This window comes from Struthio camelus, chromosome 21 (genome assembly GCF_040807025.1).
Source record: "Struthio camelus isolate bStrCam1 chromosome 21, bStrCam1.hap1, whole genome shotgun sequence".
Classification (NCBI taxonomy): domain Eukaryota; kingdom Metazoa; phylum Chordata; class Aves; order Struthioniformes; family Struthionidae; genus Struthio; species Struthio camelus.
Genome location: NC_090962.1, coordinates 2,355,765 through 2,373,461, shown reverse-complemented (window position 1 = coordinate 2,373,461; position 17,697 = coordinate 2,355,765). Strand labels below are relative to the sequence as shown.

The 17,697-nt window shown below is 38.7% G+C and overlaps 1 protein-coding gene across 1 annotated transcript in view; it reads left to right on the top strand.

Moving 5' to 3' along the window:
- Nucleotides 1–17,697, top strand: part of PLCH2 (phospholipase C eta 2) — a 143,299-nt gene that overhangs the window by 91,154 nt on the left and 34,448 nt on the right. The window contains exons 10-15 of the mRNA XM_068915963.1: nt 729–822; nt 7,487–7,690; nt 8,507–8,627; nt 10,640–10,811; nt 11,688–11,795; nt 14,396–14,554. Coding sequence (XP_068772064.1) covers nt 729–822; nt 7,487–7,690; nt 8,507–8,627; nt 10,640–10,811; nt 11,688–11,795; nt 14,396–14,554 — 858 coding nt within the window. The remainder of the gene's footprint in view (nt 1–728; nt 823–7,486; nt 7,691–8,506; nt 8,628–10,639; nt 10,812–11,687; nt 11,796–14,395; nt 14,555–17,697) is intronic.

The following is a 17,697-nucleotide window of genomic DNA, read 5'->3' as shown; positions in this document are numbered from 1 at the left end:
AGGAATATTAAATAATAGCACCAGTAATAATAAAATGAATAATAAATTACAGGAGTAGTAAATAATACTGTTTGCTTTGCTATATTTTTATAATTCAGTTTTAACAAAGCTACAGTAAGTGGTCTTTTTTTTTTTTTTTTTAATCCTAACATCTCCAAACATATATATCCCTTTCTACTCTTTCCCTTTTTAACTGAGAATGTAAAGCAATCGTGAAGTTAGCAGATTTCCTCAGGGAGCTTTCTGAGAGCTGTTTCTCCTGATCCTCTGTTACCTTGCTAGTTGTAAATGATTCTTCTGTCCATTACATAAGGAAGTACCATTTTGTTGTTTTATTCTAAAGTAAAAGTCTGTGACAATGCAAATGAATCCTTTAATCCTACAACAGAAGAAAGCCTATTGGTTTGTTACAAAGCTTATCGTATTTGGAAGCTTTGTGTGGTTAACAACACTCAAATTAGATTTGACCTACAAAGCAGAACTCAGACTCTGTTTTTTGGCTGTGATTGGGCAGCTGCTAATAGGACAGAAACTTTCCACTGAGCAGCTTAGTTCTTATCTGACCTGACACTGATTGGCAGGAGTGAGAATCAAACTGGGTAATTGGAAATCCTTGTGTCACTATGGATAATCTGGACAGTTGTTGAACTGTATACAGGGAAAAGAGCTAGGAGAAACTGCGATAGCTAGTTAACAAGTTTTCCACTTAATTTTTGCTACTTTTACAGATGACCAGCGTGACTAAGGAACACTGTCTGGAAATCGTCAGTAAGTTTGAACCATGCTTGGAGAACCAGAAGGAGGGAGCTTTGGGGATTGATGGTAAGCTGACTGGTGTGGCTGTTGTAAGAGAGGGGCAGCAGAGATTAAATGCTTGTGAGAATATCGCATTTGTTTGCATCATATTTAGTTTATCATGTTATATAAAGAGTGGATTTTTTCATGTGTTTTTGATATATCTGTTGTTTACTGGAGAGCCTAAAGGGAAAATGGCACTCCTTAGAAGCTTTGTAAGGGTACATATGATAATGAAGTAGCAGTCATTGGAGGTCCGCAGGACCTGGATGAGTCTCATTTTTGCTTTTGGAAAGTAGAACTTAGTCCCACAGTTGCCATAGGTGTCTTTGGAAGTACTTTTTGTGCGCCTATACATGCATATTGGATCTTTAATAAAATGAGTTACCTGATTCAGAGTAAACATGTAAAGCAGGATGATAAGTGAAGTTTCTCCAGAAGCATGCTTTCATGATCTCTGGTGCTAATGGCTTCACTTTGAATATAATGATGCTGTACCATCATGACAGTGCCTGTTACTTCGGGGGCTGATTCTAAATCCCTTTCTGTAAATGGTAAACCTTCAGTCAGGTGTTACTGACTCCAAGAGCAGAGTTACACTACTTAGGACTTAAGATTGCATGCAAAAGTTCTAGGACTGTGTTTAAAAATCAGTCTTTTACATTTCTGGGTGTGTTGGCATAGTGAAAAATGGCAAAATGTAAGTTCTGTTTGGTTTACTGCCTGAAGAAGTGGGTCGTTTCTGGTACGTCCTTTCATTTTTTTTTCCTTTAAGAAGTGGTGGTTGCTCAGAATGAATTCAGGTCTTTTCTACTCAGATTAAATTCTTTGTTGCTCTCAATTTATGTTAAAGCTCTTACCTAATGCAAAGTGAGTGTAGAAGTGGACATAGTTGTGCTTTGATTTGGTAGTGCTTTACAGTCAGTTGGCAGTCATATAAATAATAAAGATTCAGGTTTATTATCCTTCCTTCTTCATAGCTAGGAATATCAGGCTGAGCTTTTCAAACAATTTCAAACAATCAGGCTAGGCTTTTCATATCAGAAAGAAAAACTTTTAAGAAACTAGCCTGATCTATAAAAGCTTTGCTTAGGGGTGGATGATGAGCCAGCTGAGAGTTTATAGGTTAGGTTAGGGATCAGATCAACATGGGTGATGTTGCGGCAGGTGTCTGCTACAGACTGCCTCATCAAGGAGAATTAGGAGATAAGGTCATCTTGAGACAACTGGAAGAAGCCTTGCGTTCACAGGGTCTAGTCTTTATGGGAGACTTTAACCCATAATCTCTCTCCTGGAAGGACAACGCAGCAGAGCACAGGCAACCCAGGAGATTTCTAGAGTGCATTGATGATATAAGTTCCTAACAGAAATGATTGAAGAGCTCACAAGAGGTGGTGCTCTGCTGGACTTGGTACTTAAAAACAAGGAAGAAAAGGTCAGAGATGTTAAGGTCAGGGGCAGCCTTGGCTGCAGTGACCGTGGGATGATAGAATTCAGGATCCTGAGAAAAAAGAACAAGGCAAATAGCAGGATAACAACCCTGGGCTTCAGAAGAGCAGACTTTGACCTCTTCAGAGACCTGCTTGGAAGAATCGCGTGGGATACAGTCCTGGAAAGAGGAGGGGTACAAGAAAGCTGGTTAATTTTCAAGGATCACCTCTTTTAAGTTCAAGAATGGTCTATTCCCATGTGCAGGAAGTCAAGCAAAGGTGGCAGGAGGTCTGCGTGTATGAACAAGGCTCCTGACAGAATTCAGACATAAAAAGGAAGCATATAAGAGGTGGAAGCAGGGTTAGATCATCCAGGAGGAATATGGAAGCACTGTCTTGAGTGTGCAGGGATGGTGTTAGGAAAGCCAAAGCCCATCTGGAGGTGAATCTGCCGAGGGATGTGAAGGGCAACAAGAAGAGTTTCTACAGGTATATCAACAGCAAAAGGAAGGCTAAGGAAAATGTGGCCCCGTTTCTGAGTGGGGCAGGGAGCATGGTAACAGAGGACATGGAATGGGCCAAGGTACTCAATGCTTCCTTTGTCTCGGTCTTTACTGGTAAGATTTGCCTTCAGAAATCCCAGGCTCCTGAGATTAGTGGCAATGAAGACTTAGCCTAGCTGGAGGAGGATCAGGTTAAGGAATGTTTAAACAAAGTGGACATACATAAGTGCATGGGACCTGATGGAATGCATCCATAAGTGCTGAGGGAACTGGCCAGTGTCTTTGCAAGGCCACTCTCGATTATCTCTGAAAGGTCATGATGATAAGGGGAAGTTTCTGATGAAAGGGAGTTTTCTGGGAGAAAGTAAAAGTCACTCCTATCTTCAAAAAATGCAAGAAGGAGAATCTGGGAACTCCAGGCCAGTCAGCCTCACCTGTATCCCTGGAAAGCTGATGGAACAAACTCATGGAAGCAATTTCCAAACATATCAAGGCCAAGAAGGTGATTGGTAGTAGTCAGAATGGATTTATGAAGGAGAAATAATATCTGACCAACTTGATAGCCTTCTGTGGTGGAATGACTACCTTGGTGGATGGCGGGAGAGCAGTGGATTTTTATCTTGACTTTAGCAGGGGCCAGCACTGCTTAGCATGTTCTTTAGTGACCTGGCAATAGGACAGAGTGCAACCTCAGCACATCTGCAGACAGTACAAAACTGGGAGGGTGTTTGATAAACCTGATGGTTGTGCTGGCATTTAGAGGGACCTCAACAGGCTGGAGAAATGGGCATACAGGAACCTCTTGAAATTCAACAAAGGGAAATGCAAAGTCCTGCAGCAGGAATAACCCCATGCACCAGTACAGCCTGGGGGCTGACTGACTGAAAAGGAGCTTGGAAGAGAAGGACCTGGGGTGGACAATAAGGTGACTGTGAACCAACAATTTGCCTTGCAGCAAAGAAGGCCAACAGCATCCTGCGCTGCAGTAGGAAGAAAGTTGCCATCAGGTTAAGGGAGGTGCTCTACTCAGCAGTGGTAAGACCACATCTGGAGTGCTGTGTCCAGGTCTGAGCTCCCCAGTACAAGAGACATGAACATACTGGAGCAAGTTCAGCGAAGGGCCAGGAAGACGAGTAAGAGACTGGAGCATCTTTCATATGAGGAGAGGCTGACAGAGCTGGGACTGTTCAGCCTAGAAAAGAAAAGGCTCAGGGAGGATCTTATCAATCAGTATAAATACCTGATGGGAAGGAGTAAAGAAAAAGGAGCTAGACTCTTCTCACTGGTGTCCACTGACAGGACAAGGGGCAAAGGGCACACATTGAAACACAGGAAATTCCATTTAAACATAAGAGAACTTTTTTTTACTGTGAGAGTGGTCAAACACTGGAACAGGTTGCCCAGAGAGCTTGTGGAGTCTCCATCCTTGGAGATGCTCAAAACCCAACTGAGCAAGGCCCTGAACAACCTACTCTAGTTTACCCTGCTTTGAGGAAAGAGGTTGGACTAGATGATTTCCAGAGGTCCAACTGCAACTATTCTGTAATTCTGTGTGATTTGATGAAAAGGAGATAAAAAGATTCCTGCTTCCAGAAAATCTTGATGAACTGGCTACGTATTTTTTGACAATCTCTCAAATACTCCCTCAGTTAACTCCAGGTAGAGTAAGCATTAATTCCAAAGCAATCTTTTAAATCTGCCTACAAAATTATACATATGTACATGCATGAATATATATGTATACACACAGAGTCATTCTTTTTTTTGTCTTTGTGTGTAATCGAGACTCTAAATCTCTCATTTTCCATAAAGCAGATAGGGAGTTGCATAGAGAGGCTGCAATACAACAGCTGTGGAAACTAAAAACTTTTGTTTATTTCTCAGATTGATACAGCCCAGGCAAAAGCATATTGCCCACACTTCAAGGCACTTCTGTAGGAGTAGTGAAATAGTAAAGCCTTTATTGCCCATTCATACCCATTCATGTGTCTGTATTGACTCACAGGAACAAATTTGTGTCCTCAGCTGTGATGGTTTTTTTATCATGAAGCACCTAGGACAGGCCTGAGACAACCAGCTCATTCAACATGGGCTTGCAAAAAACCTCTCTGCTGATCAGAGGAAAACCTTCCCTGAGCGTGTAATTAAATGCTTGAGGTCTTTGGTGTCCAACGCTACCATCACTGTATCTTGGTTAGTTCAGTTTTCTTCGTTCTAGGGTTGATGGATCCAGTTAGTATGAACTCATTTATAAATTTTGATATTGTATTTTAATGAGTGCTTAAAGCAAACAGGAGTGTTGTTTCAGAGGGTGCTGTGACAGTAGTGTGTGGAATCACTCTTGTAGCATCTGATTGGCTTGTAGTAAAAAGAAATGATTGATTTGCTAAGGGCCACTAATGCTATTTTTGCTGGCATGCACTGTGCCATGTCCATTTTTCGTTGTATCTGATCTGACTTGGTCAGTCTCTTGCTTTTACTCAAGCTGCATTAATAGTTTGCTCGTTGATCATTGAGTCTGTGAGACTGGCCTAATGCTGTAATTCTTTGTCAGGCTGTAGGATTTATTAGACTGCATGTTTAAAGTGATGTTTTACTAGCTTGCAGTTAGCCCATAAGGTGTGACATTGGGTGATCTCCAGTTTGGTTTCTGGCAGGCTTTATATCATGTGTTTCACAAGCTTGCATGAGGTCTTAAACATTTTCATCTGAGAGTGCAGTTTTGGCCTATAAGGTCTTATACATATGTATATTTATATAATTATTAAAAGCTAATTTCATAAAATAACAGTTGTATTCTTGTGGAAAGATGCCTTTTTCTGTCTACCCAGGGAGGAAATTCGAACAGCGATCCTCTTATTATAGAATTATTTGCACTTAGCGTTATTCCTGAACAGTTATTCTGTTTAAACAGAATGTTAACATTCCAGAATGTTTACACAATTAGCCCTAAAATACCTTATGTAGTTTTTTTTCCTACAAAGACAAATATCTAGAAAGAAACAAACTTTCTCCCTCTCCACAATACAGATTTTTCTCTTTTGTTATTGACTGTATTTTCACAAATATTAAAGTGGACAAAGCTGTGCTATTTTTCGCATACTTTTCACTTGAGGAATCGTTTTTCTTAAGAATGGAAGTTTGACTGTTTTTGCTTACAAGATTTGGGAGCAGGGGCTGAGCTGCCCAGAAAGGCTCAGTTTACAGCCGCTTTCCAGCACAACTCTTAAGCATATGGCATTGTCTACCCGCTTAAAGTTAAGCATAAGCTGAGCTACTGTGCTTTGCTTCAGGCCCTCCCTAGAAGAAACGTATTTGAGTAGACTGAGGTTCCCTAGCATCGTCTCTTAGCGTTTTGTTCAGTATCTAAATGCAAAAAGTTTTGGCTTTGATTTGTATTTAACAATTCATTTATTTTAATAAAACCTTAATCAACACAAAATGTAAAGCGCATACCACCATAAAGGTGAATTTTTATCTTAAGTTCTGTTCAATCTCAATTTCTCTGTGTTCCGTAGACCAATACTGTGAGACTGATTTTGAGGGTTGGGGTTATTTTCCCTAGTGTAGCTTTAGTGAAAACAATATACCCATCTGTCACAGTGGGAGAAAGTACACTTCTTCAGAAGCTTGGCAGCATTTTTGTATAGGCACTGTTTTATTTATGGAATAATAAGCCAAATATCAGGAGAATTTAAAGTTTTGAAGCAGAGAACCTAATGAATAAAGGCATCATCACTGTCAACAGCTGTTAAAGCCAGGAGGTGAAAGGGAATCTTAGCTTTTCAGTAGTGGTGAATGAAAAGAATTTTAGGGCTGCTTGATTTCATATCAAACATGTAAAAATGTAACTTGCTAAAACTTTACTTCCAGCTGTTTTTCTTCACTCTTATTCAGAACTGTAAGTATGATGAATGCAATACAGCAATTGTTCAGGCCATGTAGTCTGCATTACCTGCAAAGATCCCACTACTATGGAAAATAAATTCTTTTGTTAACATTACTGAATGTACCCCAGATAATAGATGTTCTAGTGCCAAATCTAGATTATTGCAGTGAACTTCAGCCTCATAAAGTGACAGATAGTAATGTAACGCTGCAGCTCTCTCCCTTCCACATGCATATGTGTGCATATGGTGTCTTATCAAAATTAGAGGTTGTTGTGTGTACAAGCCAGGGCCGGAATGTTGTGGGTCAAAGATCCCAGTGCACAGTCTACCTTGTGTGCTGACATTCTTTTGATGTTTTCGGGAGAAACAGAGGAGAGGAGAGAATCTCCCTGGCCTCAAGCTATGTTGGGCCAGTGGAAACTATCTACAGGCAGTGCAATAACATCTATCTTTCAACTCATCTCACTGATAAGCAATGCCCGGATATGACCACATATCTCTGGAGGCTTTCATGCACCATGCCACTTAATGTCCCAGCAGAATCTTTTGAATTATAAACCTACAATATCAGATTCAGATTAAATGCAGTCCTACTTTTCAAGAAAGGCAGAGTAGGAAAGTGTACAAAACAACTAGTAATAATGTCAAGTCCCAGATTCCTGTTCCTAAATGGTAGTTCTCCAAATATCACAGATGCTCATTGTGACAAATTGTTGGTATATAGTAGTGTTATTTATTTGTTCATTTTGCTTCACATGTTCATGAACCTGTTGGTGAATGTAGGGGTGCATTTTGAGGCTGTGGTCTGGGAAGGTTACAGCAACAAAGTGGAAAAAAATGTATTATCTGTTGTGTTATTCATTTGCAGGTTTCACCAATTACATGCGGAGTCCATCAGGGGATATATTCAACCCAGAACACTATCAAGTGAATCAGGATATGAGTTATCCTTTGAGTCACTATTTCATTACCTCTTCACATAATACCTACCTCACAGGGGATCAACTGATGTCTCAGTCTAGGGTAGACATGTATGCATGGGTGCTACAATCTGGCTGTCGTTGCGTAGAAGGTAAAGATCAAAAGTAATCATCAATAGACTCCATAGTTTTATCTCTCCTCTATAAAGGAAGAATAATGACTTCTGCAGAAGACACAGTAGAGGAAAAAGCCTAGTAAAATGTTGTTTTCCCTTCATAAAGAGCAACAGAATAACGGTGCCATATAACAGATACATTTTCTTGAATGTGGGAATAAGGAAGACATATAAAGGGGTAGTGTTGCTAGTACCAAGAAAAAAAAAATTACAAAAATGTATCTGTAGAGAGAATACTCCCATTTAGTAGAATCTGCTGGTGTATATAATTTGTTGCAAGCATATGGCAACCAAACTGGCAAATAGAACAGAGTTCCAACTAGATAGAGGAGGGGAGCTGGTATTTCTGTTAAGGTAAGTAGGTTCATATGCAAAATATTGGCAATCTCTGCGCTCACCAATGTGCCTTGCTGTGAAATCCATTCTGAAGTTTGCAGTGCCTTTCAGAGGTAGTACCTGTTCTGCAATCATTTATAATGTACTGACCATCAAAGGTTTTCCACAATTCTTCCTGTAGTAATAATAATCCTTAGCACTTGTTAAAAGAGATCTATTTTCCTGGGGCTTTTTCCCCAGTCATCTGTTCACAGTAGAATCTCAAGGCCAGGAAATTTCTTCAGAGAAAGGACATTCAGCACAGTTCAGCGATAGATACAGATGAAGGGTGGGAGTGAACCTATGCCTTGCTGTGTGGCTGGGTTCCTGAAGAGGACTGCAGGGTCTCAAAGTCTTCTACAGATAATGGCTGCAGATGTTAATTGTCTGATGGGTGTCGTCGTTTCTGTTCTACAGTTGACTGCTGGGATGGGCCAGACGGTGAACCAATTGTCCACCATGGATATACTTTGACTTCCAAAATTCTCTTCAAAGATGTGATTGAAACTATCAACAAATATGCCTTTGTCAAGAATGAGTATGTATTTGGGCTGTCACCTTCTGAGTCTCAAGGTTATAAACTGTAGTGCTCTCAGGCATCGTTGTAAAGGTTAAAAGACACCTCCTAACCTGTTACTGCATAAGCCAGACAAGCATTAGAATTCTAAATTATTTTCTATGGGGAGAAAGCCTGCAGAAAGAAATAACAAGGCAAAATTGACTGAATAGGGACATTGTGTAGATAGTTGTGGGGCTGTCTTTATCCCATCCCTAGAAGGCAAGAGACAGAAACATGTTTTGACAGTGAATATTGTTAGCAAATATCTGACAGTTCAGCCACTTATCTCAGCACTTATCTATGCACATTCTAGTGATGCCAAGATCATACTCAGATGGTTGTCCCAAAGATGGGTGGCAAGTCATGTAACAAAGGCGTACAAAGAGATAGGATCCCAGCTGTGGAGAAAGCAAATTGTTCAAGAGAAACAGGATTTTTCTCTATATGCATATTGCTCAGAAGATCACAGAATTATAGAATGAGAAGTTTTGTAAAGCTGACAGTACTATCAACCTTTCAAGAGTCAAAATGTTTGTGTGAATATATCTTCTCCTTTTTGAAAAAATAAACTAATGTATCTTTATGGAAATCTTCCACTGACTTCACTGAGTGTGAATCAGGTCACCCAAATATGTCAGACAGTCTATCTTCATTAATAGAGCTAAACTTGAAATTTTAGTCCAGGTAAACTTACTGTGAGCCTGAAAATTCTAGTGTCTGTATGAGGGCTCTGACATGGTAAAGAAAACAAAGGAAATCTGACCAGCAAAATGTAGAGCAGTGCTTCTGAAATTGTAATTCTTAAAACTGTATGGAAAATCTCTTTGGAGATTGATGGAAGCTAACCAGGTTTCTGTTACAATTTATTATTTGTGTAGAGTTTTTTTTTTTTCTTGATAAGTATTGAAGCTGAGTCAGAGTTTGGTACCAAAGAAAAATGGTGCATATTAGGCTTGCTGGTGTTTTCTTTCTCAGGGTAAGGCTGGAGGCATAGCTGCTGTTAGGTTGCAAGCCCAGCTAAGGAACTAGCTTTGGGCAAAGCTGAGTTTAACTTTGGCAAAATTTTGTCCTGGTGGCTTTTGCTGAAAGTGTAGTTTTTCCTGATACGGAGCTAAGGAGGGCCAGATGTCAGGGTAGACATCACTTTATTCATAATTAGTTTGTAATTCATACTTACAAAAGTGCACTGTATGTTGGCTTTTGTGCTCATCCTAAGAATGCATCATCTCTAAACTTAACAGGAATCCATCTTCAGTGTATTTATATGTGACACCAACCACACTTGTATTGAAGTTTTATGAGTCTTATCTTGATGCCTTTGAAATCGAGCATTGTGATTCCTTGACCTCTACCTGGAGAATCAACAATAAATGACAACAATAATAAAACTAAATCTAGAAATAACGTTAAATGTCTTTGTAAAAGAGGCTCTATGGACAAAAGCTGCAGGTTTGTTTGTATGACATTGCCCTTTTGCCAGCTAGAAAGATTTTCACAGAAAAACTAATATGACAGGTTTCTCCATTGGTTGTTGGAAGTGGGAAGGTAAAGACAAAGCCCATTTGGGGATCTTTTCAGTTCTTGGAACTTTTCTTCACTTTTGCCTGTGAAAGTAGGAGAGAGGTGAAGGACAGTTCAGGGAGGGGAGTTGAAGGCACTGACTACATTTGGTCAAGGCTGGCTTGTTAAAGACTGATAGAAAGCGAACATCAGGACTCGGTAGCGTAGGAAGATGAAAAGCATGCTCTGGAAAAAATGTGTCAAGTCCGAATGCAGAAACTGAATTATCCTCTGGCTGTCAAAAATGGACTATTCAGTTTGGAGTGAGTAGTGGGGTATCAGTCCTGTGCCCAAACTGATTTATTGAACTTCACTGGATTTCAATAGTGGTGCCTATTACAGTCATGGCTCAGGCAGTAATAACACTTACCCTCTCTAGTGTTGTAAAAGCTAAATTTGCAGTTGATGATACTTGCTTATGTCTCTGCCAGGTACCCTGTTATCTTGTCGATTGAGAACCATTGCAGTGTTGTTCAGCAGAAGAAGATGGCACAGTATCTTATAGAAATACTGGGAGACAAACTGGATCTGTCTTCAGTGCGCAGTGAAGATATTACCAAGCTCCCTTCACCAGCGAGTCTTAAAGGGAAGATACTGGTTAAGGTAAAAACCTACCTGTTTTCACTCCTTCCCTCTTGTGATGATTACAAGCTCTACCTGTTATGAGGGGGCTAAACAGATACAGCTGTGTCATGCAACCTTGTGTTTTAGTGGGAAGTTTAGTGTTGCCTTTGTCACTCACCACCAAGACGTGTTTTTTTTTGGTTGGTTTGCTGTTGATTTTGGGGATCTTTTTTTGTGTGGGTTTTCACTAAAGAAGTTGCCTACACACTAATATAGTCACTAAAGCTGCTAACATCTGTGATAATGCTTTGTTGAAAAACGACTTAAGTCTACCTTACTGTAACGTTCTTCATCACTTCTTCACACTTCACGTTCTTCCCATGTTATTTTGAATCTAAAAACACTAGGGTGCTTGCTCTTAGAATCCTTTTTTGGCCTGAATCTGCTGAGTACATAAGAGATTTTAACAAATACCTATTCTCAGTTGAGAAGTTCTGCTTTAAACCCAAGCTACTGCAAATGTATCTGTCTGGCTTTTATTGCAAGCTCTGTACTTTCTGTATTCACTTAAGTTTTGCTCAGAGCTTACAGATTTCTGTCCTAAACATTTGATTGTTCTCCCATGAATTAGAAAATATCACATCTCTTATTTTTTCCCCTTTCATTCTTTCTTGTTCTTTCTGTATGTATTTTTGTAGGTTTTCTTTGCGGAGGATGAGAGAGGACAAGCTTATTTTATACAGAATCCTGGCTCAGTGTCTTTGCACACACTAAACCTTAGTGTTTGCTTGGAATAGTATCATTTCCACTTTTCCTAGGAATTACTCTTGTTTTTGTCATGAGTGATGCCATTTTTTTCTGTGTCAGAGCAAGAGCTGCATGCTAACCTGTCTGTATAAACATTCCACGTTCTAGGGGAAGAAACTTCCAGCCAACATTAGTGATGATGCAGAGGAAGGTGACGTGTCTGATGAGGACAGTGCTGATGAGATTGATGATGATTGTAAATTAATGAATGGAGATGTAAGTTAAGTGACCATTGAAATGTAAATGTGTGTTAAGATTTCCCATCACAGTGAGAAGGAACCTTGTGTGTGCTCTTTGGAATATGGATGTGATATAATCTTTGTGACTCATCACAATTTTTTAAGGTCTTATGTCTTCCTGCGGACAGGTTTGACAAAAATACATACTAGACAAGGCCAGTTGTAGTGGTAGTGCTTGAAGTTTGGAATTTTGTGTCTTTTAATATTTGAAAAATGTCTCTGTATGATTCTTTTTCGTGTCACAGTGTTCTCCCCTTCAAATGCAAAAAAAAAAAAAAAAAACTACCTGTGTCAAGGTGTCAAACTGGTCACTGTTATAGAGCAGTCCTTTAGTTTACTGAATGCTGGGTTTCTTTTTTTTATTATTATAAGGAGGTGCTAAAAAGGGGGGAAATGTTCATCTCTGCTTTCTTAAGTTTGAGAATATTTATCCTTTCATCCCTTTTAGAAGAAAAATTCTTCTGGCACTTTAATTTTCTGGCATGCAGGAAGTGTGGCATTACAGCTCAGAGAAACAATGTAAAAGAGACATCAGAACCATTTAATAACATAAACCAGACTGCCTTGGAGATATATTGCATTTGTAATCCTCTCTCCTTCAGAATATTTCCTCATTTTGTATTATGGATATGAATATTTTGATTTAAAACTAACAGAGAAGCTTCTTTATGAGTAAATCTATGTAGGGAGGAAAATAGTGTTGATAGATTGTATTTTAGCGTAGCATTTTTCAGTATTTTAATTCTGAGATTCTATAAAGTTTTTGATACTGTATTTTATGATTTTTCACTTTTTGTCTTTGCATGATGCAACTTTTCAAAGTGGAAGGTATTGTACAGCCAGTGGTGACAGAGCAGGCTTCCACCTGTATGGGAGCAGTTATAGTATCAAGGACCGACCATTTTGAACAGGGGAAACAATGAGTTCAAAGCCAAACCAAAAGCTTTTACAAAACATTCAGGAGCTACCAATGCAGTTATCTATACAGGGAAACTAGAACTAGGCAAGCTGAATAAAATGAAAATTAATCGGACATTTCTTGACTTTGAAACTTTTTACTATGATAGGCAAAATACATTCAGCTTGTTCTTCTGAATTTTCTAGTTCTTTTGTCTGTGTCCCCTGGTAAGGCAGAGTATTTCGAATAGCTAAAGAAGAAAAAGGAAGCGATGTCACAACCCTGCTGAAATCAGAAACACTATGGTACTTAATTTTGTAGATTTTCCAGCTAATTTCTACATTGAAGAAGGTTTGGTTCCAGAGGATCCAGCTCCAAATGCTTGAACAAACAGAAATGTTAGAGGATCTTTCATTGCTAGAAATGACTTTTGCCATGATCCTCTTTAACTCAGCCCACACATATACTGTTAGGAAAGAGTTGGCCAATGATGTTTATTTTTCCTCCATTAAATGGATGGAGAGATGAGTGCTAGGAAGAAAGTGTCATCTTTCTTAATAAAATTAGCGAGTAACATGTTATGGCTGGTGTATTACTTTCACTAAGACTTTGCTGACTTCATTGTCTTTTTTTACTAACAGTTCACTTTGCTGTGAGGTTTGCAGATGTCTAACATACGAAATTTGTTACATCTGATTCTATTTATAAGCCAAACTTTGAAGAGCTCAGAAGATCATAGCTGGTTTCCTGACAGAATTAACTGGGAATTTTTAAGGCCTACTGAGGAAATAAAATCTTTTACCTTTTAAAAGACCTGGAATTGTGAGTTTAGGCCTTGTGAATGAAAAAGAATCGAAAAGATGAAAAGAGGTTTCTGTTTTAATTTCCCTCTCTTCTTCACACAGGCTATGATCTACCCAGAAGGAGGGATCAGGAATTCTCCTAAATTTTGCCCTTGAACTACCGAAATCCAGATTCTAAAGCTACTCCCATTCCATCCAGTTGAATCTTGCATCTATTGTAGTTGCAGAATCAGCCTTTACATAGCATATGAATGCTTTCCATCAACCCCAATGTGTGAGAAATACTCAAACTCTGCATATATATCCTTAACTATTAAACTTCAGTGAAGAATAGCTTATTAAACAGCACAATGGAATAGATGAATTTTTTTACTAAACAGATATTGCAAAACATAGCATATATTAATCGAGTTCAGTAGGAGGAATCATCTCAATATTAATTATGTTAGCACATCCTTGGCTTTTAACAGAAGCATGTGTCATCTGAATAGCTTTGCTAATGGTCAGTCTTGGTTCCTTTCAACCACTGAAGAATGACTTTAATTAGTTTTACTTCCTCTGTTTTCAGGTAATCTGTTTACACTTTAGATCTAACATCTGTATTAGGGTTTCTCATGTCTGCATATCTTCTGTGAAGTCTGATATTGAGCTGCAGGCAATTGCTTCAAAGTATGCGAGTGAAGAAGTTGCTGGGTTATTTGGCATTCTCCAAAGTAGTTACTAATAGTCAATTAGAGCAAATCCTTCAGCTAGTCTTTTTTTTTTCCTTTTCCATCTTTTTCATACACATAGCATTTCAGTTTGTATTAATCCTGACTGGAATTACTAATACTTTTTTCATCACTACCTTGTTTAATGGTTCTGTTTTGTTTGTAGGCATCTACTAATAGGAAGAGGGTGGAGAATATAGCAAAGAAAAAGCTTGACTCGCTGATAAAAGAATCCAAAATCCGTGACCGTGAAGACCCAAACAATTTTACAGTCACCACTCTGCCGTCGTCAGGGAAGGTTGGTCAGAAATCAGAAATTAAGAAGGTGAACATATTTTATTGTTCTTCACTCATTTGTAGAGTTGACTGTTATTTTTTTTTGTGTGTCTGTAGTTACCTAGTGCTGTTATTTCATAACAATCATGTTTACTTTTTAAAAGATGAAGGTCTAAGGTTGGGCTTCTAAATCTATTTTGAGGCTCTCAAGTAAAGATGGGTTAATTTACTTGAGGCATCTGCAGCTATTATAGTACTAATGAAACTGAAGAATGCTCCACTTCCCTTAAAGCAGGATGCTGTGAGCCACAAGATTAGTGTGAATTTAGAATCACTGCTTTGGCAGTTTTGGCCAAAAATTTTAAAGGACCTTGAATTATGAAAGTGTAATTTTAATCCATGCTCCTTCCGTGGGCCACAGTGAAAACCAAGAGATCGTTCTGTGGATGACTGGAAGAGATTGTTCTATTTGTTCTTCTTTTATGGCCCTTTCTGATGTAGCTGGGGTTTTTTTGTTTGTTTCTTCATTTTGCTTTTAAAATCTGTGAGACTTCAGCTCAAGGAATTTATGCTTTTGTAATGACTAGTATTGTTTTGTTGTGGATGAATCCTGTGGGCTTTATGCTTATCCTACCTTCTAGATCATAAAGCTCTTTGAAAAGGCGTGTGATGGTGTTTCTTTTTGTTAGAAATGCTGAGTGTACGATAATCTGATTTATCACTTAAGAATTGCTATTTCAGGAACACAATTCCATGGCGCATTCTGCAGGAGATAAATTCATAGTAAGGCTGAAACCCCTTAATTCTTGACTTCAGGTTTTTTTTCTCTCCCGGTGCGATTATTATATTTAAAAGAAACATTTGCACTGCCGGTGTAACAAACCATACTTCTTGTGATGTATATAATACTAAACTTATAACACACTAGTTAACCACAGGCATTAGCTATTCTTTGTGTAAACAAAGCCATTTCATCAGATAAACATTAAGAACTGGAAGCCAGATCATTCATGACAAAACTCCAAGTTAAATTTTACTTCAGTGAGAATACTGCTACTAATAATAAATTGGATGGATTGTGAGGCTTCATGATGCTCTTGGTCTGAAACTTTGTTATTTCATTTGATTGCAAACTGACAAAGCATATTATAGCTTGATTTCTAACAGACTTGTTCATTATATATTTGTCATATCTATGCATATTGTCCCTGTAGAGGGGGCTGCTTAGCTTTCAAAGCAGAGTTTGTTACGTAAAAAGCAATACATATTCATCTAAAGTTAAAAGTTTATCTCAGATCAAGTCTGAGGAGAATTTAGTTCCAGTAAGTTTTCAAGCACATATTTTACTATTTGGAGGGTTTTTATGCCGATGGAGCCAGATGTGTAGTCACATTTAATCCTGAATGAATGGATTTGATTTTCCAATCTGGAGTTTTAGGTTACAATAGTAATGGGACTTCCTAGTTTTCATCTGAATTGTCATAAATATTTGGTTTTGGTTCAGATCCACATTCACTGTTCAGCGCTGGATGCACTGTGTGCAGTGAGACATACAGGGTGTCTTATTATCCTATGATAAACCGTTAATATCAATTTTAGCAGGTGTTCTTGGAGACACAGCTGTCATTAGTAAACTGGGAAAGAAACTTATCGTCCTCTTTCCTGAGGTAGATAAGTTCAGAGGATTCATTTTATCCATCAAACAACTCGGTGCTAGTGGAAACTTATTTTTGGAGCCACAAACTAGAAATGTTCAAAGCCACTTCTGAAAGGGTTCAGTGGGAGCAGAGAGAAAAGAGGCTGGGTTTGATATTTGAAAGGAATGGTATCTGTAAATATTAGCTGGTCTGCCAAGATGCTTCACCAGTTCTCTTCATCTTTTAAGAAGAGGTATAAATACAGTGTTGCAGAGTTGTCTTGTTAAACAGGAAAGATGAGGAGAAAGTGTTTTGTGTGAGCTAACAGCCTGGTGAGAAATGCAGAAGGATTTGGTATCAGTAAATACTATGCTTTCCTATGACTTTTGCTTATAGAAAAGAAATGAACTAATGAAGTGTGATGCCATTGGGTTTGTCTGTTTGTTGTAATAGATGCAGTCATAGCACACAGTCTCTGTTTCTGGATCCCTTGCCTGTCACCCTGAACAATCATGCATTGTTTAGATTTAGTGAATCTGGGACTATACTAAACAGTTTTATAGTAATATGTGGGTTACATATAATTTTAAAATACAAATTAGTTTGGTTGTTGAGTTATTCGTTGTGTCAGCCTTACTGAAAGCAGGGAGATTGGAGCAGATAGGGTTGCAGAACCAAGTCACATGAACACATGGATAAGGCTGTAATCACTTTCCTCTGAACTGCAGCTGTGACTAGGGCAGGACAGAGCAGCCATTTGACAGCTCATAGCAATGTTATACAGTATTTTATGACAGTAGCTTAGTGTCAAGTAAATATCTTAACTCAGACTAAGGTACATAGTCATGAAAGTTCTATGCTCACCAAAGAGCTGACTTCATTATTCATGATGATACAAGCAGGACATATAAGGTACCTGGCAAAATGATCTGCTGTTGTGATTCGGCTTGAGTAACTGTGCCATTTGGGCTTGTAACCGTTAGCTGGACTTGTCTTGACCAGCACATAATTTTCTTGGTGTAATGCATTCATGCTGCCTACACTGCCAGGGCCAAATGCAATTCTTAATTAAGAGCAGCATACGCAGTCTTGGTAGTAAGCAGAAATGTGATGCTTTTTTTGGCAGAGGTATTGCATAAGTCAGAGTATGTGCTTTTTCTTTCCTAGCACCTTCTTGTCTGGAAAAATGTTATGGCCAAATTAATTCACTTTTTTTTTTGTTTGTTTTTTGCATCAGTTCAGTATTAGTAGGTGTGGAAGAGGGTAAGAGAGTCTACCTTGAGGGACACCAACTATCAATGACTGTTCCAGCAAGTCATTAAGACCCAAAATGAAATGAGGCACTAGGAACACTGCAGAAGGGCTCAGCTTGCAGAGACTGACTGGTAGTCATTTAAACATTCAAGCATTTAGGAGGGCTCAGTGCTGATTTGTACAAATGGAATTATACATTACATAATGCAAAATAACAATAGCCCTTAAGCTAGGAACTGCATTCCAGCAGCGGAAAAGCCAGCTCTAAATAATTTGGGAATGTGGCTTTGCAGGAGGCAGC